At 53.0% G+C, this 27,992-nt stretch overlaps 1 protein-coding gene across 3 annotated transcripts; it reads right to left on the minus strand.

Annotated features, from left to right (window-relative positions):
- Positions 1-1,874: 1,874 nt before the first annotated feature.
- Positions 1,875-27,698, minus strand: GINS3 (GINS complex subunit 3). 3 transcript variants are annotated; one of them, XR_010070917.1, is made up of 4 exons: positions 27,446-27,698; positions 26,654-26,887; positions 23,549-24,081; positions 1,875-2,122 (listed from the first exon to the last, which is right to left on the minus strand). XR_010070917.1 is itself a non-coding variant. In XM_063333934.1 (3 exons), the coding sequence occupies exons 1-3, from the start codon at positions 27,617-27,619 to the stop codon at positions 23,851-23,853; spliced, it is 639 nt and encodes a 212-aa protein (XP_063190004.1). In that variant the 5' UTR covers positions 27,620-27,698; the 3' UTR covers positions 21,223-23,850. The 3 variants fall into 3 exon arrangements, 2 of the variants coding, with proteins under 2 accessions (XP_063190004.1, XP_063190005.1); XM_063333934.1 differs by lacking the exon at positions 1,875-2,122 and having other exon boundaries at positions 21,223-24,081; XM_063333935.1 differs by lacking the exons at positions 1,875-2,122; positions 27,446-27,698 and adding an exon at positions 27,164-27,409 and having other exon boundaries at positions 21,223-24,081.
- Between the last annotated feature and the right edge of the window lie 294 nt (positions 27,699-27,992).

Consider the following 27,992-nt stretch of genomic DNA (forward strand, 5'->3'; position numbering starts at 1 on the left):
GGGGGTGTGAGACGCGGGCGATGGAGCGGTGGCGGGAGGTACACGGGAGATGGGGCGATGGGGGGTTACAGGGGAAATGGAGCGATGGGGGGGTTACACGGGAGATGGAGGAGGCGTATAGAATCACAGAAGGTTGGAAGGGACCTTTCAGATCGAGTCCAACCATCAGCCCAACTCTGACAAAACCCATCACTAAACCATATCTCTAAGCACTGTGTCTGCTCGTCTTTTAAACACCTCAGGGATGGTGCCTCAACCCCTTCCCTGGGCAGCCTGTTCCGATGCTTAATAACCCTTTCAGTGTAAAAATTTTTCCTAACTTCCATTCTAAACCTCCCCTGGCGCAACTTGAGGCCGTTTCCTCTTGTCCCATCGCCTGTTCCTTGGGAGAAGAGACCGACCCCACCTGGCTACCCCCTCCTTTCAGGGAGTTGCAGAGAGTGAGAAGGTTTCCCCTCAGCCTCCTTTTCTCCAGGCTGAACACCCCCAGCTCCCTCAGCTGCTCCTCACCAGACTTGTGCTCCAGACCCAAAGAGAGGGTCTGGAGAGATGGAGCAGGGGGTTACAAGGGAGGTGGAGCAGTGGCAGGTACACAGGAGATGAAGCATTGCCATTGGGGGTGGGACTGTAGGGAATCATGGAGGTCCCAGAGCTGGACCATAATGGCCAATGGTGGTCCCTGTCGTTGTGGGGTCCCAGGAGCAGGGGACAGTGGGAGCCTTGGTGTGTCTCACGTATGGGACCAGGGGGCCTGGGTGTCCCCAAGAGCAGGGGATGGTGATGATCAAGGTGCCTGGGGAGGATCCTAGGACAAGAGGGAACCTGTGCAAAACCGATACCTGGAACAGAGCCGCTATGGCCAAGGCGACGAGGGAGCCCCGGAGAGTGAGGCCATGAAGGCCAAAGGGCGTGAGAGTATCCAGGAACAAGAATAAGGATGACAAGGGACCTGGCGGTCCTCTGGAGCATGGGCGTGCATGTTCCCCTGAGCATAGGATGGTCATGGTCAAGGGGTCCGGGTGGTCCCAGGATAAGGGGGACCTGTGCAATGAGGGTCCCCACAGCAGGGCCATGATGATCTGGGGGTGCCAGGGAATGAGGATGGTGATAGCCATGGTGTCTGAAGGATCACCCAGTAGAGGCCATGGCTGAGGTGGTAATGACCCCCCACATATTGATGCTGGGAGCATAGGGCAGCAGCTGTTTGGAGTAGAGCAGGACACTGGGGGGTGGCTGTTTGGGTCCGTCAAAACCAGCGGCTGTGAACGCTGCCATGGGGGTGGGGGATGGGGGCTGGAGACAAAACAGTCTCACAGTGGGGAAGATGCAGGACCCTCATCTTCTGTGTGAGGCACAGATGCTGGTGGTGCCTCCCTCCGCCCTGGCTGTGATCCTGCATCATCAGGGGCCAACAGCTCTGCAGGGCAGCCAGTCCGTGGAGGTTTGTCCACTGCCCTTGTAATGGTGCCCGGGTTTCTAAAGGAGCCAGGGGCTCCCAAGGTGGCAGGGTATGAAGCATGGCTGTGTCCTGAATTGGGACAGCTGGTCGAGTGAGGACAGAGGGTCCCAGCCTGCCCCTAAAGCAAGGGCTGATCACCACTTCCCTCTCAGCTGGGCAAGCCCATCCTGCCGCTGTTCCTTCCCCTGTACTTTGGTATTGCTTTAATTAATTTTTTCCACAGTTAGGGATGTAACAGCCTCCACTCCCAAGTTGCCTGAGGCAACCGCACAGGACATGCCACTCAAAACTGGCCCTTACCGAAACATCCCCATGGGGAAACTGCAGAGGACCCCATCACCTCCCCTCCGTGGGCTTGGTCAAACCCAGCCCCATGTGATGCTCACCTGGGAGGACTCGGGCTGCTCCCCAGAGGTAGGGCTGTGGTCTGGTCTGGTGTCCAGGCTATTACTTGCCCTCCTTCCCTGCTGGGCATTTCTCCCAGGAGAGTCCGGGCAAAAGATTTCGTATCTCCATTGCAGAGATGGCGTGCATGAGTCAGGGCCTGATGCTGCTTCATCCTGCGTTTCAGCGCTATTTACTTGTCAGCTTCGGAAAGCCAAGGTTTCTTGCAGGATGCATGAGGCTCAGGTTCTCCTACACCAAGAGGGGTCCACGCAAGACCTGTAAGAGGATCAGGATTTGGGTGCTGGGATCTCGGAGACAACCTCTGCCCTGGAGATCCTGGGGACCAGCCAGCAGCAGACCTAGGCTGGCCCTGGAAAGGGATTTCTTGGTGGTCCCTGTAGCCACCAGCCACGGGCCTTGGGAGCAGTGTTGGCATCTCAAGGGGGTCAAACCAGGGTCTTGACAGCACCACCCTCATACAGAGATCCAACTTTGCCCCCAGCTCCAAATTCCTAGGATGGCAGCCGATGTCTACAGGCTGCTCTCAGCACCTGGCCTGAACCAGGCATTCCAGACCTCAGCCTCATCATCCCTCAGCCAGCCGTGGTGGCCACCGTACCCCTGTGCTTCACGGCACCTTCCACTGCTGGGCCATGGGGTGCCTTGAGAGGGGCCACAGGCGGCTCATCCTAAAAACATCTCTTGAGGGGCTAGAGGAATGTCTGCTAATACAGACTAGAGGAATGTCTGCTAATACAGACATTCATCTCCATCCCCGGTACATGTTTTAACAGCTTGTCACAGGCTTTTTGGATGGCAACCAGTTTTCAGCTGATTTTAGCGTCGCCCGCTGAGTCACCAGGAGTTCTGCATCCAGGCTGTGTTCGTCTTCTCGCTTCAAAGGGAGAAAATACCCGGGATGTCAGGGAGCACAGGGACCCCTTAATCCCTCAACCAGGAGCCAGCCCAGCACTCAGCACTTCAATGGGGTCAGATCTTCCCTGCCTTCAGGGCTGCCTTCCACCCTCTTCTGTGGGTCCAGCAGCCAAGAGGTTTCCTCTGAACTGGTCAGAGATGAGGTAGGGTCAGATTCAGATCTTCCTGATGTTGAGCAAATTTAAACCTCCTCCTCCAATTGCCAGGGATTTTTACAGCAATAAATGGTTTTTCACACTGGCAATTTATCTTCTCCGCGTGAAGTCCAACTTTATCAAATAACAGCTTTTAGATGGCTACCTTGCCAAAGGAGCAGGACCATGTGGCTGAAATAATTGCACAATTAATTAGGCTCGGGAAGAGCACAAACTCTCTGTGCTCTAAGCTGGTGGGACTGGGGTGTCACCCCTTGTGGGGGTTCAGAAATTACCTGCACACAGAGCCATCCACACCCTGAATCGCATGATTAAAGGGAAGCAAGGGAATTTTACAGCACGGATTTTTCCACATTATTTTTCATTGCGCTTTTGCCATAGGTCACTGTAGCATTTTCCATGTGGCTTTCCCTGTGCTTTTAGCTCAGCCATGCGACACTAAGCCAGTCGAACAGAGGCTCAGCTCCAGAGGTGGCACCAGGGAGGTCACGGCCCCAGACAGGGACTCCCCAGGACCTTGCCAGGGGTTTAGGGATGCCGCTTGCAGACTTGTGTCATCTCCCGGTATTTAGTCACACACCCCAATACTCATTTCCAGGTGCTGCTGTGGCACCGGCACTTCCTGAGGACCCAAGGAGCCCTCTGCCTGGAGGTGTTGGTGATGACGTTGAAAGTTGGGCTGCAGCTGTCTGAGGGATGTCGTGTCCCTTGCACCAAAGAAGGGGGATCTTGTTAGGGATATGGCAAGCACAGGGGATGTTCCCCAGTGCCCAGGGCCCGCCCAAAGAGGAGTATCTACGAAGCGCTGCCACAGCTGAACCCCTTGGTCTCTCCCAACTGGGCTTTGCTATGGTCTTCTGGGACTGGGGCCAGATTCCCACCTTCTTTATGCCGCCACACATATGAGAGCAGTTGCATGGTGGTCAACACAAGCTCAGGGTGGCCACCAGGCCAACACCCTGAATCTCCATCCACCAAAGCCACTGGGTCTGAGGGGACAAACCGAGCTCTGAGTACATCCCGCAGTGAGCCGTCCCCCTGTGCTGCTCAGGGCTGGGGTCTCCACCTGTGCTGGCAGCCAGCTGCTGGCCTCCCCAGCAGCAACAGGGATTCCTGGCGTCACTCTCACAAAGCCTGAGCAGCCTGGGAGCCACTTCATCCATGCCACGGTGTGCCAGGAGTCCACCCCAGCAGGATGGGAGCCAGAAGTGGGAGGAAGAAATGGGGTGCTGTGGGGTGAGCTGGGTCAGAAGTAGCGCAGAAAGGCTGACGGAAGGTCTGCGCTGCTTGCCAGACCCGATCCTCCGCCCTGATGCTGCAGGCTTGGTGGGCCGGAGCAGAGTGTGCCGTCCCGGGGCTATTCACCCCCTCATCCCCAGGCAGCCTCCGTCCTCCGTCATGGTGAGTGGAGGGGGCTGAGCCAGGCAGCAGGAGATGCTATTTTAAGCCCCCTGGCCGGGAGCTGGACCCCCCCACGCCGGCTTTTTGGTGTGTTTCCCAAGGACACACCCCGGCCAGCGTCATTCTGCAGCCCCCTCCTTCCCCTCCACCAGCAGTGCCGAGTAATTTTCCACGGCACTGCCAATGGCAGCAGCATGGGGAGCACGGGAGGGGCTGTTAAGCCACCGTGAACCAGAAACATCCACGTGAAGGTTTCGCGCATCTCCTTGTAGGAGGTCTTCTGGCGGGATCTGTTGGAAAACGGAGCTGAGATGAGGATGCTGCTGGGGCTCCAGAGCAAAACCCCAGTGAAAGCTCAGCTCCCAGCACGGCCCCCCCTCCCTCTCCAAGAGTCACCTCTCTGGAACAACACCACTTTGAGAGCAATGGGCTGCCCTTCTAGCCCTTCTAGCCAGGATCCTCAGCAGCCATGCCTTCAGGTGGAGAGGCAGAGGTGCCAGAACTGCTGAACCCAGGAATGCCGCTGCTGGCAGAGAGGAGGTGGCAGGACACGAGGCCCTGGGACCTTTCATTTCCCCCATCTAACAAAAATGCTCCTATTCCTCCCCAAAGCTGCCGTTGCAAGGACCATAGCGCCATGTTGACCTGGCAGAGGCGAGCTGGGACCCCCAACCCCACTGCAGGTAGCTCCGCACCCCTCAGCCACCCTTCCCCCTGCAGCACACGGTGCTGGCGGTGCCACAAGGACCCGTCCGGTGGAGAACAGCTGGTGATGGATGGAGCACACAGCCATCGCCAGCAGAGAGCGACCGTAGAGACGACTAGCAAGGGAAGCAGAGATCTGAACAAAGCTGTGAGGCAGGGCAGGGTCTGACGCACGGCCGACAGCTCCAGGGTGCATCTTGCCCTGTGCACAGGGCTAGTTTGGGGGGCAGGAGGAGATGTGCAGCCGGGGGCAGATGTGCTGGCTGCCCGCATTGGTCGGGCAGGGGATTCGCACGGTTGATGCGCCTGTATTGAAGGGTTTCACGGGGATTAGGCACCACCTCGAGGCACACGCACCCCAGTGACGATGCGCAGGGGAGTCAAAGCTAAATTTAGCCTTTGTTGTGCGCAAGTGTGATGTTTTTATTGCTGCCCTTAAATAAAGACATTGTATGGAGCACGTGGCTGCTGGCCCTGCCCTGCTCAACCCTGGAGTTTTGATGAGCTGTTCTGGTCAAGCTGTTCAAAATGGGGAGAAACAAGGAGAATTGGCGGTTGGTGACACATATCCCAAGGGCCTATTTCCAAAAATGCCCAGGAGCCATCTCTCAGAAACCAGCAGTGCACACAAAGCAGTGACAGGGTGACCTCGGTGGCTGTGGGGACAGGCTTGTGCGGAGGCAGAGGTGTCTGCCAGGCAGAGCTGCTCCATGGGCATGGGACCACGTGCTGTGGAGCCATGGCCGTAGCAAGGGGGCTACAGGGCTGGCTTGGGCTCAAGCAGCGGTGCTGGAGCACTGGCAGTTGGTGATGGGCCCCATCCTGCATCCCATTGGGGCAGGCATGATCTGCCCCAGCCCTGCGTCTGCGGGGCAGCCAAAGGCCCACGGCTTGCTGGCTCCAAAATAATCAGGGCCAGAATGACAGCAGGGCAATCACACCTTGGGCACCTCAAGAGAGACCCCTCAAACCCTGCCCAGGGCCCCCAGGTTGGTCCCAGGTGGGGTTGGTCCCCCCCAGAACCGCTGGGCTTCGTGCAGAACAAGGGGAGGCTGCAGCGTGGCGCTGCCCATGACAAGCCCATGGCTCGGGCTGCCGGCAGCAACGGGCAGGAGCCAGCCAGCCAATCTCCAGCCTAACACCACACATTGCCCTGAAGCTGCCAGGGAAGATGCAATCCTGCAGGGAGCCCAGCATCCTCTCCCTGGAACCCAGCCCAGGGGCCCAGGACTGGGAGCGTTGCCTCCGTGACCTGGCACAGGGCAGAGATGCGCGGTGCCCTGTCTGCTCCCCTACCGCGGCACAAAGCGTGTGCTGGGGCTGGCGAGCCGCCAGCCCCTGTGCTGCCTCCTGCCCTCCCAACGCGGGGCTACCCAGTACTTTTCCATCCTGGCTCTGCCCTAGCGAGATGTTCTCCTACCTCCCTCTAACAGGGCTGGGCCCCATTCAAGTCTCTGTGTTCATTCAGACCCTAAGTCTCCCCCCACCCTTTTTGCTGCTCGAGCCACCCACTCGGGCGGCCTTCTGCAGGACGGGTGCTCCTCCGAGCCCTGCTCCTCCCTGTGCTCACAAGCCCCTCTGCCTCAGGGAAATGGGAGGATTTTGTGCAAAAGCCAGGGAAAAAAAAAAGCCCAGCAACCCGCCAAGAAAAATTCCCATGGCTCAGCTGCACTCCTGGGACAGAAACAAGGCAGTCCTGGGGGCTTTGCCGTCAGCCATTTCCAAAGCTCCCTCCGCACAGGCACCTCTGCCTGGAGCTGAAGGTCTGCGTCCATCAGCTGCACCAATCAGCCAAGCATGGCAAAGCAAAGCTGATTTACAGAGGGAGGGATCCGGCTCTGGAGCTCAGTGTGCCCACAGGCTGCGTGCAGCACCGTGCCGCCTCGAACTCCCTTCTCCTTGTGATGAAGCTGCTCAACTCTGATCTCAGCTTAGGCATTGCGCTTGGTGGGTCTGGAGAGCCAGAGGGAGATGCTCCCGCTCCTAAGTGAGCAGAAGGTGGAAAAGCAGGCCCTCCTCCTCCTCCTCCAGCAGCCCAGCGGGGCAGATGGGACCAGGCATCCCTCCAGCACTTGCCCTCGCTGCTGCAGAGCCAGGCAGAGGATGCCAGGGTCCCTCTGGAGCTGGTGGTCACTCACACTCCTGCCTGCATGCAGAGGGGACAGGTGTGGCTTTCCAGAGCAGGCGGGGATCAGATGCTGCATGTGGCAGGGAGTGTGGATACAAACACCCTCTTGACTGCCCTGGGAACAGCTTGTCCCAGGAGGAGCGGGGAGGAGGCTGAAGACATGGGTGCTAAGGGGATCCCCCTGCTGCTCTGGGCTCCAGGGAGCCCACTGCGGCCAGGGAGGAGCTGAGCATCCAAGAGTCTCCATCTCAAAGTCTCAAACCACCTCCGGGAGTACCAGAACCTTGATCAAAATACGCATAAACCACAGAAAGGTTCATCCATCTGCCTTGGGTTTTGCAGGCACCAAAGCGGGTGCAACCTCCAGCCCCACTGCAGTGTGCCCCCCTAGCACCCCTCGGAGCTGCACCGGGGACAAACAGAGAAAGGCACTCAAAGGCGCAAAATGAGGGATGCTTTATATGGCGTCAAGGTGTCTTAGCACCAGCAAATGTGCTACTTTGGACAAGAGGTGCCTCAAAACATTTAGAGAGGCACCAGGAGAGACAGATAGGAACAGGGCATGGTGCATGAAGAGATCTCCCACCGCCAGGAGACAATGCTTCTGGCGGTGCTATTTCCCAGGTCCTCACCTGCAAGAGCCCACCCACAGCCCCTCTCTGACCTCCTGAGCTGCCAAGCTCTTTGGGCCCACAGGCCAACCTCCTGCCCACCTCTCCTGAGCAGCCCCCGCCATCCCTCCCTGCCTCCTCCCAGCTGCGGGAGCAGGAGGCAGCACTGCCGGGCCACTGCTGCGACAGCCCCTTTTCCAAGCCAAGCCAGGCTTTAAATAAATACCTGTCAGCAGAGCTGAGCTGAGCTGTTTGGAGAGTGACTGCGTGTGTGTGGACGCATTTAGCAAGCTGACAGGCATGAGACAGAGCAGAGACAGCAGGGTCTCTCTCCTCCCAAGGCCAGAGACTGGCACGTTCTCAAAAGCAGCATTAATCATCATTTTCAATTATGCGGCACCCATTGCGATGGACCAAAGTTGCCCGTCCTTACCTTCCCCTGGAGAGCAGGATAATGCCAATTCTGAGGGCCAGCTTCTCTGACTGCGAGCTGCCGTGATGATTTAAGGGGAGGGTGGTGGAGTGTGGAGACTCAATAGTTCTCAGAGTTCCCACAGTTCCCCAACTGCATCTGGGGACGCGGGGGCCAGGCGTGCACGGGCTGCACCCCTCCACTGTCTGGTTGTGCGCAGCTTGGCCGGGAGGCAGGGAGGGGGTCCCACTCCTGCCTGGGTACCAGGGAGCCTCATGAGCGCCTATCGAGGTCACCTCGCGGTGAGACTGGGACATGCCAGCAGCTGAGGGCACGTGGGTCTCGAAACACAGACCACTTTCCCAGGGCTGCGGAGGGCCTTGGACTGTCAGGGGAGATTTTTTTTAAAGCAGATGATATTCGGTTTCCAACATCAGAAAGGTAAGAAGCAAGGTCAGGTGAGCCCAGCAACCCTCCCGCTGAGACAGCAAGATGCTGATGATCCCTGCAGAAGGCTGGACCTGGGTTGTCCCCTCTGTGCTTAAACCGCAGGGAGCCCTGGTGCGACGGTCGCTCACCACCTCTCCCTCGAAGGCGGCGGATGCCCATTGCCTGCAGCGGACACGTCAGCAGGCTGCCCACGAAAATAAGCTGCTCTAGCTCAAACCCAAGCCTGTCCCGATATAGACGTCCCCGGGGGAGGCTCTCAGGGAGTCTCGTGGTGGGGCTCTCAGGGAGTCCAAAGCAGCCCTGGGTGGCTTTGGCACTCCTTTGCTTGTGCAGGCAGAAATTGATCCAGGCAAGCCAAGCCCACCGTTTGCGCTGCCCAAGCTCCCAGGACCTCGTCAGCACATCCAAGATGGAGCCAGGCCGGGGCCTTGGCCCAGGCTCCTGCATGGGTGGTAGAGCCAAGGAAGGGCTGTCACACAGGAGAGACAGCAAAGCTTGGGGCAAAACCAGCCAGGAAGAGAAATCCCCGTGCTTCCGTGGAGGAGGCTCGCAGGAGTGGACCCAGCTCTGCCCCAAGGGCTAGGGGCTCCCTAGGGTCACAGTCATGAAAAGAGAGGAGTCTGGAGCACAGGGAACAACACATCTGGGGTTTTCCAGGCATCAGCTTCCCTGCCGGGGGGCCTGGTCAGGAGGGGAATGCAGGGGGGCAGAGCAGCACACACAGGAGGGGCTCCAGTGCAGTCAGCCCTCACCCAGGCAGGAGAAGGCATCTGGAGGGGCCCAAGCAGCCCCCCGCAGCCCGTCCTCCTTGCTTATCCCAAGAGCCCTTACAGGAGCAGCCAAACACCCAGCTCCCCTTGCCTGCGCCCCGCCAGCTCTGCCCCTGACCTTCTCCTTGGCCCGCAGCTGATCAATACCTCTAGCTCTGGGGGGGGATCCATCAATCCTAACGATTTCATCCCGCTTTTCGCTAATGCGCTCTCTTGTTGCGCTGCATTTGGGCCACGGATGGGGGGACGAGGGGGAGAAAGGCAGAGGGCTGGCCAAAGGCACCATCACATGCTGTCCCAAGACAGCATGGGTTAACTCTTAGCATCACCCCTTTGCAACACAGCCCTCTCCACCCCAGAGGCAGGTCTTCAGTCCTTCCTCCCGGAGCTCATGGCTCACTGGAGGACCATAAACTTTCCTCTCGCAGCTCTCCATTTCCTTGGAAAGGCACATTCGGTATGTTTGAGCGCCTCAGCCCGGATTTTGGAGCTTTTAACCAAAACCCACCAATGTGTCCTCACAGTCCCTCATTGCTTCTTCACACAGCAGCCTCCATCAAACTCCCTGTGCCTGTCTGGAGACAGGGGGGCTTCGAGGACACCCTGACTCGCCAACAATGGGAAGCAGGAGCCAACATTCATAGAGCTCTTTTCTCAAGGCACCCAACTTTTAGCCAGGATGAAAGTGCAGACACTTGGGTAAGGGTGGGGAATTGAACATGCCCCCCTGCCCTGCACACAGCTGCCAGCCTGCCTGCCTGCTGGTCCAGCCCCTCTGGGTGGCCAAACTGCTGCCTCTCCAGCCCCTACCATGCCCACCCAAGCTGGAGGCACCAAATTTCAGTGGCTTCCCATGAAGAGCAGCCTGGACCCCACCTGGCACCAGGAGAACTGCTGGGGTGCATGTATGGGAGCACCAACCCAGCATCCCTGCCCGCTCGTCCGCTCCAGCCCTTATTAGCCCTGTCCCTTATAGTAGAAGCATAAGAAAAAACTAAGATGAAATCACCAAACTGGTTTAGGGATGGCTGAATACCAGGTGCTGTCCTGGCCGGTGCACCCTCCCAGCTCGGAGGCTTTAACTCCAATCCTCGTGTCAAACAGCCCTGGCAAACGCAGTTTTTGCCAGCAGGTGCTGAACACCCATTCAAACCCACTTCTCTTCCAGCCTCCATATCCTCCCGCAGCAGGGCGTCACACATCCCTGGGGTAAAATCATCCTCGACATCCTCTTGCTGCTGGCTGTGCGACTGTACCGCCGCTTTACAGCTGGTCCTGGAAGAGCTCCTGGAGCCCCACGCCGCGTCCTGGGGTGGACCAGACAAGGGGCTCCGGCCCAGCCTGGCACTGACCTTTGCTGTGAATCCAGTCACATGCACCCCATCAATAACTAACTGCAAGATAACAAAATGAGCTGTTGCAGCCAATTAACATGCTGGGCTTAATGAGCTCGTGGGCTTTCAGTGTAGAGGCGAGGGGCCGGCTCCAGGCCAGAGGGGCAGGGGAGTGGCAGGGTGAGGGGTCTGGTGGGTTGCAGCCACCCTTCTGCTGGCTCCCTTGGACGAGACCCAGGAGCAGGATGAGGCTGATGTGGGTGGCTCCCCAGCAGCGCACAGATGTGGCATCGTCTCACCAGAGCCATCAGAGAGGGACGGGCAGCCGCAGGGTGACCAGTGACCCCCACGCAGGGCTTCATCCCCCAAGGCAGACGGCTCGTTGAGAAAGCAGCCAGCTACAACTGCCGAACCCAAAAGGGCTCCATGTAAAGCCAGGAGGGATCTCAGCGTCTGTCATTTGAGTGCCTCTCAATTAATTAGCATCCTGCTGATTATACGATTGAGGCGACGGTTAAGGAGATTAAATTGGTCTCTGCCACAAAGCAGATGCTGTTCCCAAGGCCCGATTCGGAGTGATTTTCGTTTCCCCATGCCATCCTGCCCCACTGGCTCAGGTGAAGCCCCAAGGTGCTGGGCGCCGCCTGGCCAGCCGGGACTGAGGGGGCTCCGGGGGTGAGGGCGGGATCGCTTTGCGGAGATGCTCAGGGGTTAAATGCCACCGCACGCCCAGGGCTGCACAGGAAGGGCCTCCCTTGGAGGACGCTGGTGTAAATCCAGAGCAGTGCTCATCAGGGGAGCAGCATAGCCCTGACAAGACCTGGCCATCCAGGGAGGTGATAATCCCTTCACCCCATTCTGCCTGCGTCAGCGTGGGATGGACTCACAGCCGGGCGGCTAGAGCTGCATTTGTGCACCCGAGAGGCCAAACTGAAAGGAAAAATCACAGCTCAGCCTCCAGGCAGGGCTTGGTAAACCCACCACGATTGCAATAAACCCTGCTGATTTAGTGCAAACTTGGAGTAACCCTGCCCGGTTTCACTGCAGCCAGCCCAGAATCACAGAGGCAGCACAACAGAGTACAGCCCTGCCCGGGAAAACACAGGCGTCACTGGCCTCGGCTCTCCGCTGCACCAGCACGCCTTGGGTCTCCACCAGCACAAGTGAGGGGGGACTCTCCTCTGGAAGCCTTTGCAAAGGCTGTGACCCCGGCATGATGATGACCAGGGCCCGTGCATGGCTTCCCTGACAAGCCCACGAACCCTTTGCTCCCTGACCCCAGCCACAGAGCTACACCCCAGGAGAAAAAGCAAGGTTCAGCAAGGTTCAGCAAGTGTCGATTAAACACCTAAATAAGCTGCAAATCTTGTATTGGTAAGCGAGGCAAAGGCAAGAAACTCATCTTAAACCATTACTGTGATGGCAGCCCACCCGCCAAGATACCCCCGCGCTGTCGCAAGACAAACGGGCACATTTAAGGATTGTTTTGATGGTGCCTTGATTTCTGTACCTGCTTTACTGCTTCCTCCCGAGCGCATCGCGGCAAAGCCCCCCAGCTACAGGACTATGTTGTTGTGTCACCTCCTCACTCCCCTTTTGCTCTAATGCCTGGAAAAAAAAAAGGCCACACTGCATCCTAAGCAGTTGGCAGCTTCTTGGTCTGAAGTCAGGAAAAAATTTGCCTTCTATGTCCAGCAAAAATCTCCTGGTTTTGAGAGTTTGTCATAATCATAGAATCATAGGGTTGGAAGGGACCTCTGGAGATCATCCCGTCCAACCCCACTGCCAGAGCAGGGTCACCCACAGCAGGTGGCACAGGAACGCATCCAGGCGGGGTTGGAGTGTCTCCAGAGACGGAGACTCCACCACCTCTCTGGGCAGCCTGTGGCAGGGCTCTGCCACCCCCAAAGGAAAGAAGTTCCTCCTCGTGTTTAGGTGGAACTTCCCATGTTCAAGTTTGGGCCCGTTCCCCCTTGTCCTGTCCCCGGGCACCACTGAAAAGAGCCTGGCCCCATCCTCCTGACACCCACCCTTTAAGTGTTTATAAGCGTTGATAAGATCCCCCCTCAGCCGTCTTTTTTCCAGACTGAAAAGACCCAAATCCCTCAGCCTTTCTTCATAAGAGGGGTGTTTGAGTCCCCTAATCATCTTGGTAGCCCTTTGCTGTCCCCTCTCCAGCAGTTCCCTGTCCTTCTTGAACCGGGCAGCCCAGAACTGGACACAGCACTCCAGATGCGGCCTCCCCAAGGCAGAGCAGAGGGGGAGGATGACCTCCCTCCACCTGCTGGCCACACTCTTCTTGATGCCCCCCAGGATGCCATCGGCCTTCTTGGCCACAAGGGCCCATTGCTGGCTCATGGTCATCCTGTTGTCCAGCAGGACTCCCAGGCCTCTTTCCACACAGCTGCTCTCCAGCAGGTCAGCCCCCAGCCTGTCCTGGTGCATGGGGCTATTCCTCCCCAGGTGCAGCACCCTCCACTTGCCCTTGTTGAATTTCATAAGGTTTCTCTCCACCCAACTCTCCAACCTGCCCAGGTCTCTCTGTACGGCAGCGCAGCCTTACGGTGTGTCAGCCACCCCCCCCCCAGCTTTGTGTCATCAGCAAACTTGCTGAGGGTGCACTCTGTCCCCTCATCCAGGTCATTGATGAATATATTGAAGAGGACTGGACCCAGTACTGACCCCTGGGGAACACCACTCATCACTGACCCCCAACTAGACTCTGTGCCCCTAATCACCACCCTCTGAGCTCTGTCTTTCAACCAGTTATCTATCCACCTTACTGTCCATTCATCAAGCCCACTCTTCCTAAGCTTCCCTATGAGGATGCTGTAGGAGACCGTGTCGAACGCCTTGCTTAAGTCAAAGTAGACCACATCTACCGCCGTCCCCTCATCTATCCATCCAGTCATGCCATCATAGAAGGCTATCAGATTAGTCAGACATGATTTACCCTTGGTGAATCCATGTTGAGTACTTCTGATAGCTTTCTTTTCCTCCACGTGCCTTGAGATGATGCCCAGAACGAGCTGTTCCATCATCTTTCCAGGTATGGAGGTGAGGCTGACCAGCCTGTAGTTCCCTGGCTCCTCCTTCTTGCCTTTTTTGAAGACTGGAGTGAGTTGGCTTTCCTCCAGTCCTCAGGCACCTCGCCTGTTCTCCATGACCTTTCAAAGATGATGGAGAGCGGCCCAGCAATGACTTCTGCCAGCTCCCTCAGCACTCTTGGGTACATCCCATCGGGGCCCATGGACTTGTGAATATCTAATAATCCTCCTCGTGCTTCTGCTTTACCTAGCAAGAATCTGGAGCCCTTGAGGGACCAACAGGACAGCCAGAGACAGGCCCAGCCTGATATGCCACACAAGCTGCAAGCGCAGGTCGGGTTTTTGCAACCTCCATTTGCTTTTTGCCAAATTTTTTTGCATCACAGCATCAGAATAAGATGGAACAGCACCACTACAACCTTCACGAGGCATCTCCTTACCGCTGCCCATTTCTAGCCACAGAGAAACCTGGAGGGGGATAAGGCTGGGGTAAGGCAAACTGGGATTTCTTATGGCGAAACTATTTTTCTGTGATCTCACAGGATCCCAGCACAAACAGAAGATGGCTTCCAAGCTTTAAAGCAATCTTCACCCTTGGGGTTCCCCCTCCATTTCGTAGGCTAATTGAAAGTAAAACACTTTTAATGAGTAGTTGTCAACAAGAACCTGAGCCTGGAACAGGGGCAAAAGCAGTCTGCAATGCATCCGAGTGCCACGACTGAAGCACAGCTCTGGTGTCACAACATCAGGCATTAAAGACACACGTAGGAGAGAGTACCAGCATGAAATGGGTTTGGTCCTGGGGTGCTGCTGTACTCCTACACCTTCCAGCTGGAGCTGGGGAGAAGCAGGCCCCAAGGTTTGTGTTTCCCAGGAGGCTGAGCTGACGAGCAGAGCGACCTCACCTTCCCCCAGGGAATGCCAGCTGCTTTCTCCGTGACTCCTGCCATGCCACTGTGGGATGCGGTGCTGCAGCTGTGGCCCTGCCCAGGAACGTGCACCGAGGCAGCCACATCCCTCACCTGCTCCATCAGCACGGCGTGCCGTTCCCCTGAGAAGCTGCGCCTGAAACTCCGCACCTAGACCTCGTCACAGCCAGAGAGCACCCCCAGGCTGTACACACTGCACTCTGCAAACTCCGTCTATGTCCCCACATGCTCCTTGCACCCCAAACCCTGCTCAGCCTGTGCCTTGCCAGCAAACCAGCACCTAGAGGAAACGCGGATTCCATCTTAAAACACAAGGGGTTTCTGCCTTGCCACAGGGCTAGCTGGAAAATCTCAAGAAGGTGCGTTTCCCCCAAGGTGCGGGGCAGCACAGCAAAGAGCTGCAGCTATACGGCTCCACCAGAGGCTAATGAAGGGCGAGAGACCACAGTGTGTCTGGCCAATCCAGATAGGAAGGATACTAAGGCTGCTGGCACTGCTTGGCAGCCTGCCATGAGAAATAACTCTTCAAAAATAGAAGCGTGCTAATCTCAGAAACCTGCTGGTATTGTCAATGACATTAATGAAGTGTTTCGAAAACCAGAACAAATGCCTTGGCTTTTTGGGGGCTTTGTAATTTTCCACAAGAGCCGAGGAGTGGCCCGGCAGCAGCAGCGCGCTGTTCTTTGCCCACTCCTGCATGCAGCCCCCCCCAAGAGCAGCGGAGAGGGGTCAGCTCTGCCCAGCTCCCAGCACACTTGGCACCTGCGCAGGAAGCCCAGCCAGCCCTCCCACCCAGGGAAGAAGAGGTTCCCAGGAGCAATTTCCTCTGTGAACCAAAATCCATTAAGTGTACTCAATGGAAATAGTGCCTGGGGGAGGTAGAAGCCCACTGTTTTCCTCTTCCCTCTTGTCTCAAGCCCCTTCTGGGTTCTCTTTCACTCCCTGAGCTCCCCTCAAGCTCCTGCCACCTCCTCCTCTTCCTCCTGCCCTTTACCTCCTCACCCCAGCTCTCATCTCCAGCTCTCTTTGCCCCAGCCTTTGGTCTCAGACAAACCATGCAACGATGCACAGCCTGGAAATGGGCCTGCAGTTTATTCCCTGAGATGTTACACTCTTTACGGTGTAAAGTGGAGGCACTTTGGGACTCCTTCAAATGAAGGAGGACCCCACTGAACGCTGATCTGCTTCCTGAGAGCCTCTGGATACTGCTCCTCTCACCTCCTGCCCAAGCAGACCCAAAGGGACCACTGTGGCTTCCAACCCCTGCCTTACTCCTTGGGGCCGGCTGCCTTCCCAGGCACGCTGCTCCCATGGCCAGATGCTTCCACAGCTACCACGGGTGGCAACTTCTCCAAGGCTGCTTTTCTTGCTCCTTGGCAGCTAGGAGAGCTCCCTCAAACAAGTGGTGGGGGGAAGAGGGCAGATACAACTTTACTTCTTCTCCCTGCCTCTCGTTGTCCGAAAAAATTCATGAGGGCGTATTATAGAAATGAGAACAGCCACAGCTCTATCCACCGCAGCCAGGGCCCACAGGATGTCAAATTTGTCCCTGGCAGAAGGGCTTTGAATTTCTAGATGGTACGTGTTGAGCACTGGGCTCGGGCTGGCAGACAGAGAGCAGACGTGCGGACAACCTGCTGGTCTCTTCCCTTTCCGATCTCTGTGAATCACAGCCTTTAAACACACGCTCAATCCTAACTCCACTTCTCAGGCTTTCCAATGGGAGGAATAAGCGAGCAGGTCTTTGTGAGAAGGCAGCAAGAAGCCAGGGCGCCAACTACCTCCCAGCCTACCGCTGTGCCGCAGGACCACCCCAGCACCAAGCAAGTCCTGCACCCGCTCCAGTAGTACCCAGCACGCTGCGTGCTCAGCACGTCTCATATCATAGAATCATAGAATCTTCGTGGTTGGAAAGGGCCTTTGAGATCATCGAGTCCAACCATACACACACACAAAAAACCAACAAAAACCAAAAAAACCCAAAAACCAACAACCTACAATCTCTGCCCATCAAAGCATGCCTTGAAGTACCAAATCTAGATGTTTCTTAAATACCTCTAGGGATGGTGACTCAACCACCTCCCTGGGCAGCCTGTTCCAGTGCCTGACCACTCCTTCAGTAAAGTAATTCTTCCTAACATCTAATCTAAACCTCCCCTGCGGCAACTTCAGACCATTTCCTCTGGTCCTGTCATTATTCACTTGGGAGAAGAGGCCAACACCCACCTCTCTACAACCTCCTTTCAGGTAGTTGTAGAGGGCAATGAGGTCTCCCCTCAGCCTCCTCTTCTCCAAGCTAAGCATGCCCAGTTCCCTCAGCCGCTCCTCATATTACCTGGTCTCCAGACCCCTCACCAGCCTGGTAGCTCTCCTCTGGACACGCTCCAGCACTTCAATGTCCCTCTTGTACAGAGGGGCCCAGAACTGAACACAGCACTCGAGGTGAGGCCTCACCAGTGCTGAGTACAGAGGCACCATCACTTCCCTACTCCTGCTGGCCGCGCTATTCCTGATACAAGCCAGAATGCTGTTGGCCTTCTTGGCCACCTGGGCACACTGCTGGCTCATGTTAAGCTGGCTGTCCACCAGCACCCCCAGGTCCTTTTCTGCTGGGCAACTTTCCAGCCACTCTGCCCCAAGCCTGTAGCGTTGCTTGGGGTTGTAGCGTTGCTTGGGATATCGACTGAAGTGGCACAGGCAAGTGTCTGTCCATCTCCTCCTCTGCCACTCTTTCTTGGCAGCTTTCTCACCACTTCCCTCCTTACGCAGCAATCAGTGGTACTTCATTTTCATTGCCTCTGCCAACCGTGACATCCACTCTTCTTGTACGCTCAAACTTAGCACAAGGTAGCGCAACCTGAACTCCGCTTTGACTCTAACTTGACTTGTGTTTGCGCCTGGCAGATACAACAGCAAGTCACTTGGACACCTAGTTTGATCTCGTAGGCCAAAGAGGATTCTCACCACCTACAACTGGAAGCAGTTGCAGCAGGACCTGCGCAAAACCAGCGCCTTAAGCTCAGTGCCCCCTCTCCTGGCTGCTGAGAAGCTGTGCATGCACAGGTCCTCCCAGGGGCCTTCCTGCGGTCATCGTTTCAAACTCGCAGAGGAACTACTAGGAAAGCCCCACCATGTGCATTTCAGCCAGCAGCAGGAAGGTTACCGCAGACTCTGGCAGAGAAGGAACAAGATGGTGTCTCTAAAACTGCACGACACCAGCAGGATACAAAGCTCCAACCCGACCGTGTATCTAACGTAGGCTGAGATGACAATATTGTTTGAGCAGAGAGCGCACTACGAAGCTTCCTGCTTCATTGACCCCGATTCATTCCAGAAATATCTTAGTGCTGAAGAGATTGATTTGCGCACGTAGGGTCAGAGGACACAATAAACTAGGTAAAAATTCAATACACTAGTAACATCGCTACAGGCTTGGGGAAGTGTGGCTGGAGAGCTGCCTGGCAGAAAAGGACCTGGGGGTTCTAACTGACAAGCGGCTGAATATGAGCCAGCAGTGTGCCCAGGTGGCCAAGAGGGCCAATGGCATCCTGGCTTGTATTAGAAATAGTGTGACCAGCAGAAGTGGGGAGGTGATTGTCCCCCTGTACTCAGCACTGGTGAGGCTGCACCTTGAGTACTGCGTCCAGTTTTGGGCACCTCAATACGAGAGAGATATCGAGGTGCTGGAGCGAGTGCAGAGGAGGGCAACGAAGCTGGTGAAGGGCCTGGAGAAGAAATCTTACGAGGAGCGATTGAAGGAGCTGGGACTGTTTAGTTTGAGGAAGAGGAGGCTGAGGGGAGACCTCATCACTCTCTACAACTACTTGAAAGGACATTGTAGAGAGGTTGGTGCTGGTCTCTTCTCACGGGTAATTAGCAACAGAACAAGAGGGAATGGCTGCAAGCTGCAACTAGGTAGGTTTAGACGGGACATTAGGAAAAAATTCTTCACAGAAAGAGTGGTCAGACACTGGAATAGGCTGCCCAGGGAGGTGGTGGAGTCACCATCCCTGAATGTGTTTAAGACTCGTTTAGATGTGGTGTTAAGGGATATGGTGTAAGGGAGAACTTTGTAGAGTGGAGTTCATGGTTGGACTCAATGATCCCAAGGGTCTTTTCCAACCTAAATGATCCTATGATTCTATGAACATGTATGTTCAGCTCCAACCCAGCCACAGTAGGTTGGCATCCTGTCTGTAGCAACGTACTCATGATGTTAACAGGTTCACACCATCCTCAAGGTCCTGCTGACACCACTGTCAGGTTTAGTTGCAGAACAAAAGCCATCAGGCTGTTCCCAAAAGCCCTCTGGGCCTAGAAATAAGAAGCATCTCTCAGTTAGCAACATTGCAGTAGAAGATACAGCTCAAGGGAAGTACTCAGATTGACCCAGAAGACATGTTCAAGGGAAGCCCAAACTGGCACAGCTTCTTTCAAAAGCAGCACCTGCTTGCCCCAGACTTGAATCACTTTGTCTTGTCAGCACAAAAAAAAGAAAAGCACGTTACACCCACTAGAGTTCAACTCCCAAAGCCAGTTCTTGCAAAGCAAAACCATCATACATAAGCTGGAAGCGTGCATGGTCTTCCCCCACCACTCACTCGTGTGACATGATGAAATCAGGGCAATCTGTTATCCTTCCACCAGTTTTTGCACCAAAGTCCCACCAACAATTCTACTCAGCACTTAGCGCTCAGGCTGCCGTCAACTCTAGTGAAAGCACTTCTGAGCCGGTAAGATCAGGAAAACAGGGGAGAAATGTTGGGCTTAGAACTGCCCACTCAGCCACCTTCTGCAGGACCAAGCAGCTGTTCAGGTATGAGAGAAGGGCGGAGGGTGGGAAAAGCACTTATCTTATAATTTATCAGATATATGGCAGTCTTGAAGAAGCTTAGCAGTAAGGGTTTCTGATCAGACTGACCATGGAAACCACAGTGATTTCTGAAAAGGGGAATCTTTTAGCTCTGACAAGCACTTATCAAATAAGCATCTGAGCTCTGGCAGATGCAGCACAGCTGGGAAAATCTGGCTGGCATATTTGCTGTAACAAAGACGCTGCCTACAATCCAGAGGACAAAACACACTCTTGATGAGGGAGTGTTACCTTCCTTTGTCAGAAAAGGAACCTGAGGCAAGGAACAGCTTTGAGTTGCCTCCTGCCAGGCAGAGGCAGCACTAGATGAATTGCATTTTTTAAATAAAACCACAAGCTCCTGAGCCATATGCTGTGCTACCAGACAATGTGTTTTATAAAAAGCACATCCGGGAACAGAAGCAGCTCTACGTGAAGAAAGCGTTCACATTGTGCCTCTGACGATTACATCGCATCTCTGTTAAGCAGCTGGTTTAATTAAAATTTTGAATGAAGCTCTTGTAATAGCCGGTCACCAAAAACCAGGTAGAAAAATCACTGATCAAGATCAGAAAGCCTTGCGATCTTACCTCAGTTAGTATCACTGTTTCTCTCATAAAAATAACATCTGGTGTTATAGTAGGTCAGTTCTCAAAACGCTTCTTGCTGCCGCTCCTCCTGGTTGCTCTTCGTCCAAATGACACCACCTATTGCTTCCAGGCTGGCAGAAGCAATCAACTGCTTCATTCTACCGACCAAAAATAAACCAATGCCAGAGGACAAACTAAGACATTGTTTAGAGCAAAGGAGACTAAGGAAGAAATATGAATGTTTTGTGAAAGGGTTAGATAGGTGAGAAAGTGTGTATGTGCTGGTTGCAAAACTATTTGCATTTAACTGGGGGTTAAACCTCTCCAGCTGCCTCACCTGCTTAAAAAATACACAGAAGAGATAAACAAGCGGAGCTGAGAGTTTTACGAGAAGTTCATGTAAAACTTAGGTGAAGAAAATGTTTCAGTTTCACTAACCATTCCAACTTGGGAAGCTCGACTGACTGTTGTCTTCTGCGGTGTCAGTGAATGCGCAGCTCCAACTTTGTTCGTTGCACATTGCAGTCAGGCACGGGAGCACACTACCTAGCGAGACTGTGGGTTCTCCTGCAGAGGCAGCTTCTAAAGGCCTGGCTGGACAATCATCCTGAGATGGGTTAGACGGGGCTAATCACAGAATATCTCAAGTTGGAAGCGACCTGTAAGGATCATTGAGTCCAGCTCCTCGCTTTAGGGGAAGGGCTGGGCCAGGTCAGCTCATACCTCTTTTCAAAAAAAACAGGCCATAAAAACCTAAATAGCTATTCTTATGTGAACATAGAACTAATCAACATTTCAAAATTGATTGCAATGAAAACCATTGTGGCAATACTGTAAAATGTGTCTATGGAGTGCTTTCCCATAAACATCAGTAGTCCTCCAGTTCAAAAGCTGATGGAAGTGGGGAGAAATGACACTTGGAAGTCCTTTTCAGACCTCTTTTGTCTAGTTCTGTAATGATGATTTATTGTGCCATTCTGAAAATACACATGTTCAAACTTCTCTAACTTACAGCTTGCTGCGGTGCAATCATAAAGAACAGTCTGTTTAAAAAAGTACAGAGCACTCTTTTGTTGTATTTCTGGACAGAAAACAAAAAAAACAAAAACATTCCAGCCAACAAGGAAAAAAAAAAAACAAAAACAACCAAAAAAAAAAATCAACAGAATACCAAATCTGTACCAAATACAACCAAAGGCTGTAATTTAAAGTTACAGGATCAGATTTTTAAAAGGTCTTACTGGTGTTTATTCCTAAACACTCAGGGATACTAAAAGTGACGTTGCCTCCTTACAAAAAGCCAGTGACACTGAGGACTACTTCAGGGATTTTTTTCCTCCCCACTCTGAAAGTAGCTGCACAAAGTGTTGGCAAATGAGCAACCCTCTGCTTGGATTTTGCACTCAGCAATAGAGAAGAAGAAAAACGTTCTTACAAATGTAGGCAAATGAGTCTGGATAGTCACCAAAACCAGTCCAGAAACTGATGAACTAGTGATTTTGGTTGTAAACCAACTAGATCTCAAAGCCCCCATCTCATTAAAATAATCTTTCCAATTCAAAAATGCGTCTCATCACAGATGGGCTTGCTCCTCTGGCAGCTGAAGCACTGAACACAGCTTTGACAACGCTGCATGAAGTCTGCGCTACAGTGCTTGGAGCAGCAGCATATGCACACAGAGCGCGCTGACTTCCACCCGCTACCCACTATGCTGCCACAAAGCCCAGGCAACACAGAATCACCTCCGTCCATCCTGTGATTCATAAAAATGAAATTCAGAAAATCATCAGCTTACTGATTGGTTGGCAGCGTCTCTCCCACAATTCGAGCCAACAGCTATCGCCCACATGGGCGAAGTCAGACAGGAACTACTTCTACACTCGTGTGACTGCACAAACGTAGCTCCCAACGGTGTTCCCTACAAGGGGAACGATACAAGCAGGGCTGCATTATCTATCATGGCCACAGTTTTGTCAAGACTCGTGCTTTCCACTCGATCATTAATTTTTTTGCTGCACGGCAATTAACAACAGACCTTTTCCATTACGAGTCTCCCCTCACAAAATATTTATTCAACATAAAAATCCAGAAATGGACAACAGACAAAAGCTTCATGAAAATGCATAGGCTACTACGTGCCATTAAGTGTAGCAGCATTTGATCTGGCACACACTTTAAACGCTTTGTCAGGCACAGCTTCCAATTAGTCTCCTGTGGCAGGAGGCGGAGATGCCAAGGTCTGAAGAAGCCAGCACGCTGTCCCCTCTCACCACCTCCAGCCAAGTAATGGCCATGCACCCTTTGTACTTGAGGTTTCCAGTTTGAAGTATCCAATATCCAAGTGCATCCACAAGTCCAGTAATAACTCCTCCATGATTCGGATCTTCCCGTCACCTCCCAGTGATTCCCACAGAAGAGGAAGCGCTCAGTATCATCACCCTCTGGGCTCCTCCACTTAGGTGCTCTGCAAGGTCCACCTTCTACAAACGCTTACAAGCATCCATAAGACCTCTAACACCCGCTTCCAAAGGATGACCATCCTGATGACTGCGGGAACTAAGTCCTACAGAGATAACCACCTGTTCTCTGTCTCCAATCCAACGGGACTTCAGATCATCTACGTTTAAGGGCATCCACACAGGACGATAATCACTGTGCTGTTTAGCAAGTTCCAGCTCCAGTAGGACATCTACTAGGATCAATTTGCTAGGATCATTTAGATGGATCAGAAGGAAGGAAACTCAGTTCACTTGCTCTGTCCCTCCTACTAACCAAATTTTGTACTCAGAATTTTTCATGGGAAAACAGATGGCTCAAAGGTTGATAATGGGGTAGAGTTTCCATTAAAGTTGCTGCTTCTGATCTGGTCCGGACTAACTCTTTGTTGCCTTCTCTGTAAGAAAGCGGAGGAGCTTAACACCTGTCATAAAGACACATCATCACAAAAGCCACTCGCATCAAATGAGAATGTTCTCTACCCCATGCAGCATCAAGCCCACACGGGCTGAAAGAGAGAGAGAGGATGAGGTGGCACATGAGACCTGCACAGCCACTTCACTTGCTACATGGGCTAAAAGAGGGATTTTTCTCTGGGGCACTGTGTACAAAAGTCAGCAAAGAAAAACGTTCCTGCCTCACAAAAAGTACCTATTCCACGTCAGCGTAAAAGAAATGGGGAAAACTCAATGCAGTTTGTACCACCTTTTTTTTTTGTTCACATCATTGAGGTTCTCCAAAGAACAGGAAACCTGGAAGCAGCCGTTCCCAGGAGGTTGGAATGGGAAGGACAAGATGAAATACTTAGAATTACACTTTTTTCCAAACAGATCTGGTATTGTAATTGTATCGGTTTGGAAGATAAAGAATAATAAATATTAATTACCTTTTTAGAAAATCCTTTCATACCCTTTCAGCCACCTAGCAAACACTTTAACTGCAAATCCTCAGGAGTCGTATCAGTAAGCTGTAGAGCTATCCAGTGATGGGATGTCATCTATTTTTTATATCTTTGCCGCCTGCCTTTAAAATTTGCACTAGTCTAATCTGAAGATGTTACACAGAAGAATTCCCATTAATGAACAGGGAGCCTGTCCTTCCCCTAAGCTGATTCATCTTCCTCTCCTGTGACAGACAGACTCTAAATCCCTCGGTGTCCCCAGCTCTAGCCACACGTTCTTCAGGTTTTCAACCATCCACATCTGTGAACTTTCTTTTCCCGTAATTCTGGACCAGACTGGATGCTGTGATTTGAGAAGCCTGTCCCTTTTCCCAGCACTGGAAGTCATTCAGCCCCTTCTGGCCAGCTCGAAATAAGGCTCGTTCCAATTCATCCAGCCGAGCCACCAGCGCTGATGTGTCTTCATTATAGGCATTCTGAGAGGAGTCCATGATACGACGAAAACGGCTAATAAATGTCTAAAGAAGATAAGCAGCATTAGTGACAGGTAACACAGGGGCTTCTTCAGCTCACATTCTAGAGGTCTGAGTTGTCGAGACCAAAAAGCCAAAGGTGTAAGCTGTAGTTCACAACTAGCCAAGTGTCTGCGAACAGCATAGCACTTCTTAGCCTTGGACACAAAGACAAACCATCTCCTGCCTGAGCTGGGAGAGCGAGTGCGTGGTACACCGGATGGGAAGCAAGCACAGAATTAGATTTTGGCCGCTTCCTAATGACAGGCTTGAGAAGACCACAGGGTACAACACAAATATGCTCTATTCCACCTCACTTCACAAGCAACCGTTGCCTTAGAGCGGGTGGAACAAATCTCATGCCACAGCAGCTGCTGCAGTAACATGCAGGCTGCAACCGGTGCACGGCCTGGAAGTTAAGCCAAACCGCCACTGTAAAGCACTCAGTATGCTAAAAAAACACTTAACCACGAAAAAAATAGAAAAAAACAAATCTACAACTAATAAATAGCATTTTAAAAAGCTAAGCAACAAGACACATTTAAGGATTTTTATTTCCCCCCTTACCTTTGCTTTTGGGAATAAAAAAAAAAAAAAAAAGAGGTCAAAATTCTTTGAAAACTGTACTTTGTTATTTCAGAAGCCGATTTTAGAATCACCAGAACTGTAGTGTTTTAGAGATTTACTTCTAGAATAAATGCATTATAAATTAATAATTTTGGCTTTGTCACCACATAGTTATACATTTATAGTTCCTGAATATTTGGGAGAGTGGGTTTTTTGGTGTTTTTGTTTAAGTCAGCGCAACTCCCTCCTTGTTTGCTTTTAATAAAGAGAAAGCACACCTTGTGTGCTTTGATCTTTCTGTCAACAAGTGATGCGTGCTGATGTGGCTTTTTTCCTAAGATGTCCATTAGCAGAAAGAGAAAAGACAAGGAAAGGTGTGGTCACCTCCTCAATGCAGAAAGCAAGCTTTCAGTGGACAACGCCAAGAAAGCAGCAGTGCTTTAAAGCCTCTCTGCATCAGCCTTCATTTATCAAATGGAGAAATAAAGAAGAAAAAAAAAAAAAAAAAAAAAAAGAATAGCAATCATCCCAGACTACTTAGAGAGCTGGCTGAAGAAATCTCGTGATGAGAGCTGTTAGTGGTTATCTTTAAAAGCTCAAGGAGCGCAGAAGTCCGGAAACTGGCAAAGATGGTACCTCTCTTTTAAAAGAGAAAGGGTAGATGGAGAGGGAGGAAGGAAGAGCCAGGGAATTATCAATCCATCAGTATCAATTCCTGGAAACATACTGGAACAGATAAACTATACATAAACTTCTGCAAGAAAATAGACAGAAGAGCAACAGGCAACAGGGACTTGCCAAGAACAAACTCTGCAAGACCAGCCTAGCCTCCTATTGTGGCAGGATGCTAAGTCTTACAAAGGGAGGAAAAGCAGCAGATAGGGATCTGTCATGGGGCGTTCTTGCAAGATTCAGCTAAACCACCCATAGGTGGTTGGTAAAGACAATTATCCATCGCTCCTGTCAGGAGGGAAGAGAGGGAAAGAGTGAAGTTCAGCAGGGGTCTATCCGGAACCGAGTACTGTTTGATATATAAATTAACAAGCTTACTAAAGGAACAGAAGTCACGCTTATTAAATTAGCAAACAACATGCAGGAGAAGGAGGAGGGATGACCGCAGGCATGCTGGGGAGCAGAACTCTTAATTCATAATGATCCCGACAAATTAGAAAGATGGTGTGAAAACAACAGGTGGTTTGAAAACAAACTGAATGCGTATCTATGTCACTCTACCGTGAAAAACAAGACACTGCACCACAATGAGCAAAGAACATCGTGGCGTACAACATTCACAGAGTAATCTTTTTGTTATCATCAGGGCAAGTCCTGGGCAGGCGGCCGCACGCTGTTGAGGGCACTGCATGTCACAGTGGATGCAGATCAACTGGAAAGATACTAGCAGTGCACAACAACTACAATCACAGGTCAGAAAGCAGGACCCAGAAAGAGATACCAAACAAATTGGGCCTGCTGCAGGAAGGAGGAGAATAATCTGTCCTCAGCATTTACTTTGCATGAGACAAACAGAACAGAGCTTGCACTGCTGTAAAGGAGCTTTAGTTTAGACATTAGAGGAAACCTTCTAAGATCAGGATGGCGAAGCACTGAAACAGACTGCCCAGAGCAGTGCGAAGTCTCCTCGTTACAGAGCTTTAAAAACAGGGTAGAAAAATTTAAGTAATAGATGGTGAATTAATTCTGCCCCGCAGCACATGCGTAATTAAATAATCTTCCATCTCCTCTAGTCCTGTTTCACAGGATTTTATGAAATACCATATTTACAGTGTGGAAACTCCAAGCTAAAAATCACACTCCTGGATGCATACTTGAGGCTTCCACCCCTAGACTGTGCAGCCGCCAAAAGGGTCATCTGATCTAGAAATCCATATTCAATACAGAAGTCGTTTGGATTAAAACAGGATATTTTCCCCGAAGACTGCTGAGCAGCTCAGAACAAGAGCCAGACGGAAAAATGTAAAAACAAATTACAAGATTTAGTTCAGATACTTGCCTGCAGGATAGTCTGAGCTATCTCAGGATTCTCTGGATTGTCAAAATTCAGGAGCTGGGAGCCAAACCCGTAATAGTATGGCCCCATTTTATGTAGATCAACTACGTTAGCATCAGCGCTGAACACTGTCCTCCAGGCTTCCTTGTAAATCTTTGGCAGTTCCACAGAAATTATTCTTCTTTTGCTGTCATGTAGACCTTTAGCAAGCCACAGAGGTACTTCCAGCTTTGATCCCTGCATGAATGAAAAAAACGGAAGTTGTCCTCACCACAAAAATAGATGTAAATCAAGCCCAAAGACAGTGAACTTTATTAATGAAAATCCAGTGCTACAAAAAAGTCAATTTTGTTTTCAGAACAGCCTACTGTAATAGCAGGATAAACCAGACACGTTTTAGAGGCACTCATTATTACTGCAACGCTCTGAAAGTGTTTATTGCTGTTGCATAATCTAATAATCGTCAGATTATTAAATACCGGAAGAAAAAAAAAAGCCATGCAAAATGCATACAATAAAAGTAAAAATAACTTTTACAGAAGTAGCCAGAAGCATAAATTTCCTTGCCATGATCCCAAAACCGGGGTGCCGGCTGGGGCCCGGGACGGGCAAGGGACGGTGCGGGCCGCGGCAGCCCCCCACGGCCCCGGGCCCCGCGGGAGGGGACGCGCGCCTACAGCTCCCAGCACCCCCCGCGCCGCCGCCGCGCCCGCCCGCGCCGGGCCAACCCGCGCGGTCGCTGCTGGGAGTTGTAGTGTTTTCCTCCTCCCCCCCCCCCCCCCCCCCCCAGTTTACCTCGGGGATGGAGTCGCCGGTGCCGGCGCCCTGGCCCAGCGCGAAGGCCAGGCGCGGCAGGGCGCTCTCGGCGCGGCCCGGCAGCTTCTCCTGCGACATCAGGATGTCGTCCAGTGACAGGAAATTCTCCTCCAGGCCCAGGCCGGGGCCCACGGGGAAATACGCCTCGCACATGGCCGGGCGAACGAGCACCGCAACGACTCGAGCGCCGCCGGGCTCCCGCGCAGCCACTCAACCGCCTCTCGCCGCCGCGCATGCGCCGTGGCGCTGCCCGTGCGCTCCGGGGCTTTCCCAGCGCGGCGCTGCCCTGCTGCCGGGGCCGTCCCTCATAGCCGCACCGGCACACGTGTCCGCGGTACCCCCGGCAGCGCAGCGGCCTGGGCGGTCCTGCCGCCCGGCGGCCCCAGGGCCCGGGCGGGCGCGCTGCCGAGCTGCGCCCGGGGGAGGCCAGGCCTCAGCCCTCGTCAGCGAGCAGCCGAGCCCCGGGCCCGATGCGGCCTTGTCCTGTCCCGACGGCGTGGCCCCCAGTCAGCGCGTCGGCGCGTGT

Source organism: Chroicocephalus ridibundus, chromosome 4, assembly GCF_963924245.1.
Source record: "Chroicocephalus ridibundus chromosome 4, bChrRid1.1, whole genome shotgun sequence".
Classification (NCBI taxonomy): Eukaryota; Metazoa; Chordata; class Aves; order Charadriiformes; family Laridae; genus Chroicocephalus; species Chroicocephalus ridibundus.

What these genes read in the sequence shown, in the direction of transcription:
- GINS3 (XM_063333934.1), bottom strand. Translation starts at nt 27,619, where the DNA reads ATGTGCGAGGCGTATTTCCCCGTGGGCCCCGGCCTGGGCCTGGAGGAG. An exon ending in CCGGCGACTCCATCCCCGAG is followed by an intron (nt 26,888 to 27,445) that starts GTAAACTGGGGG and finishes TCATTCATGCAG; the next exon opens with GGATCAAAGCTGGAAGTACC. An exon ending in TAGCTCAGACTATCCTGCAG is followed by an intron (nt 24,082 to 26,653) that starts GCAAGTATCTGA and finishes TATCTTCTTTAG; the next exon opens with ACATTTATTAGCCGTTTTCG.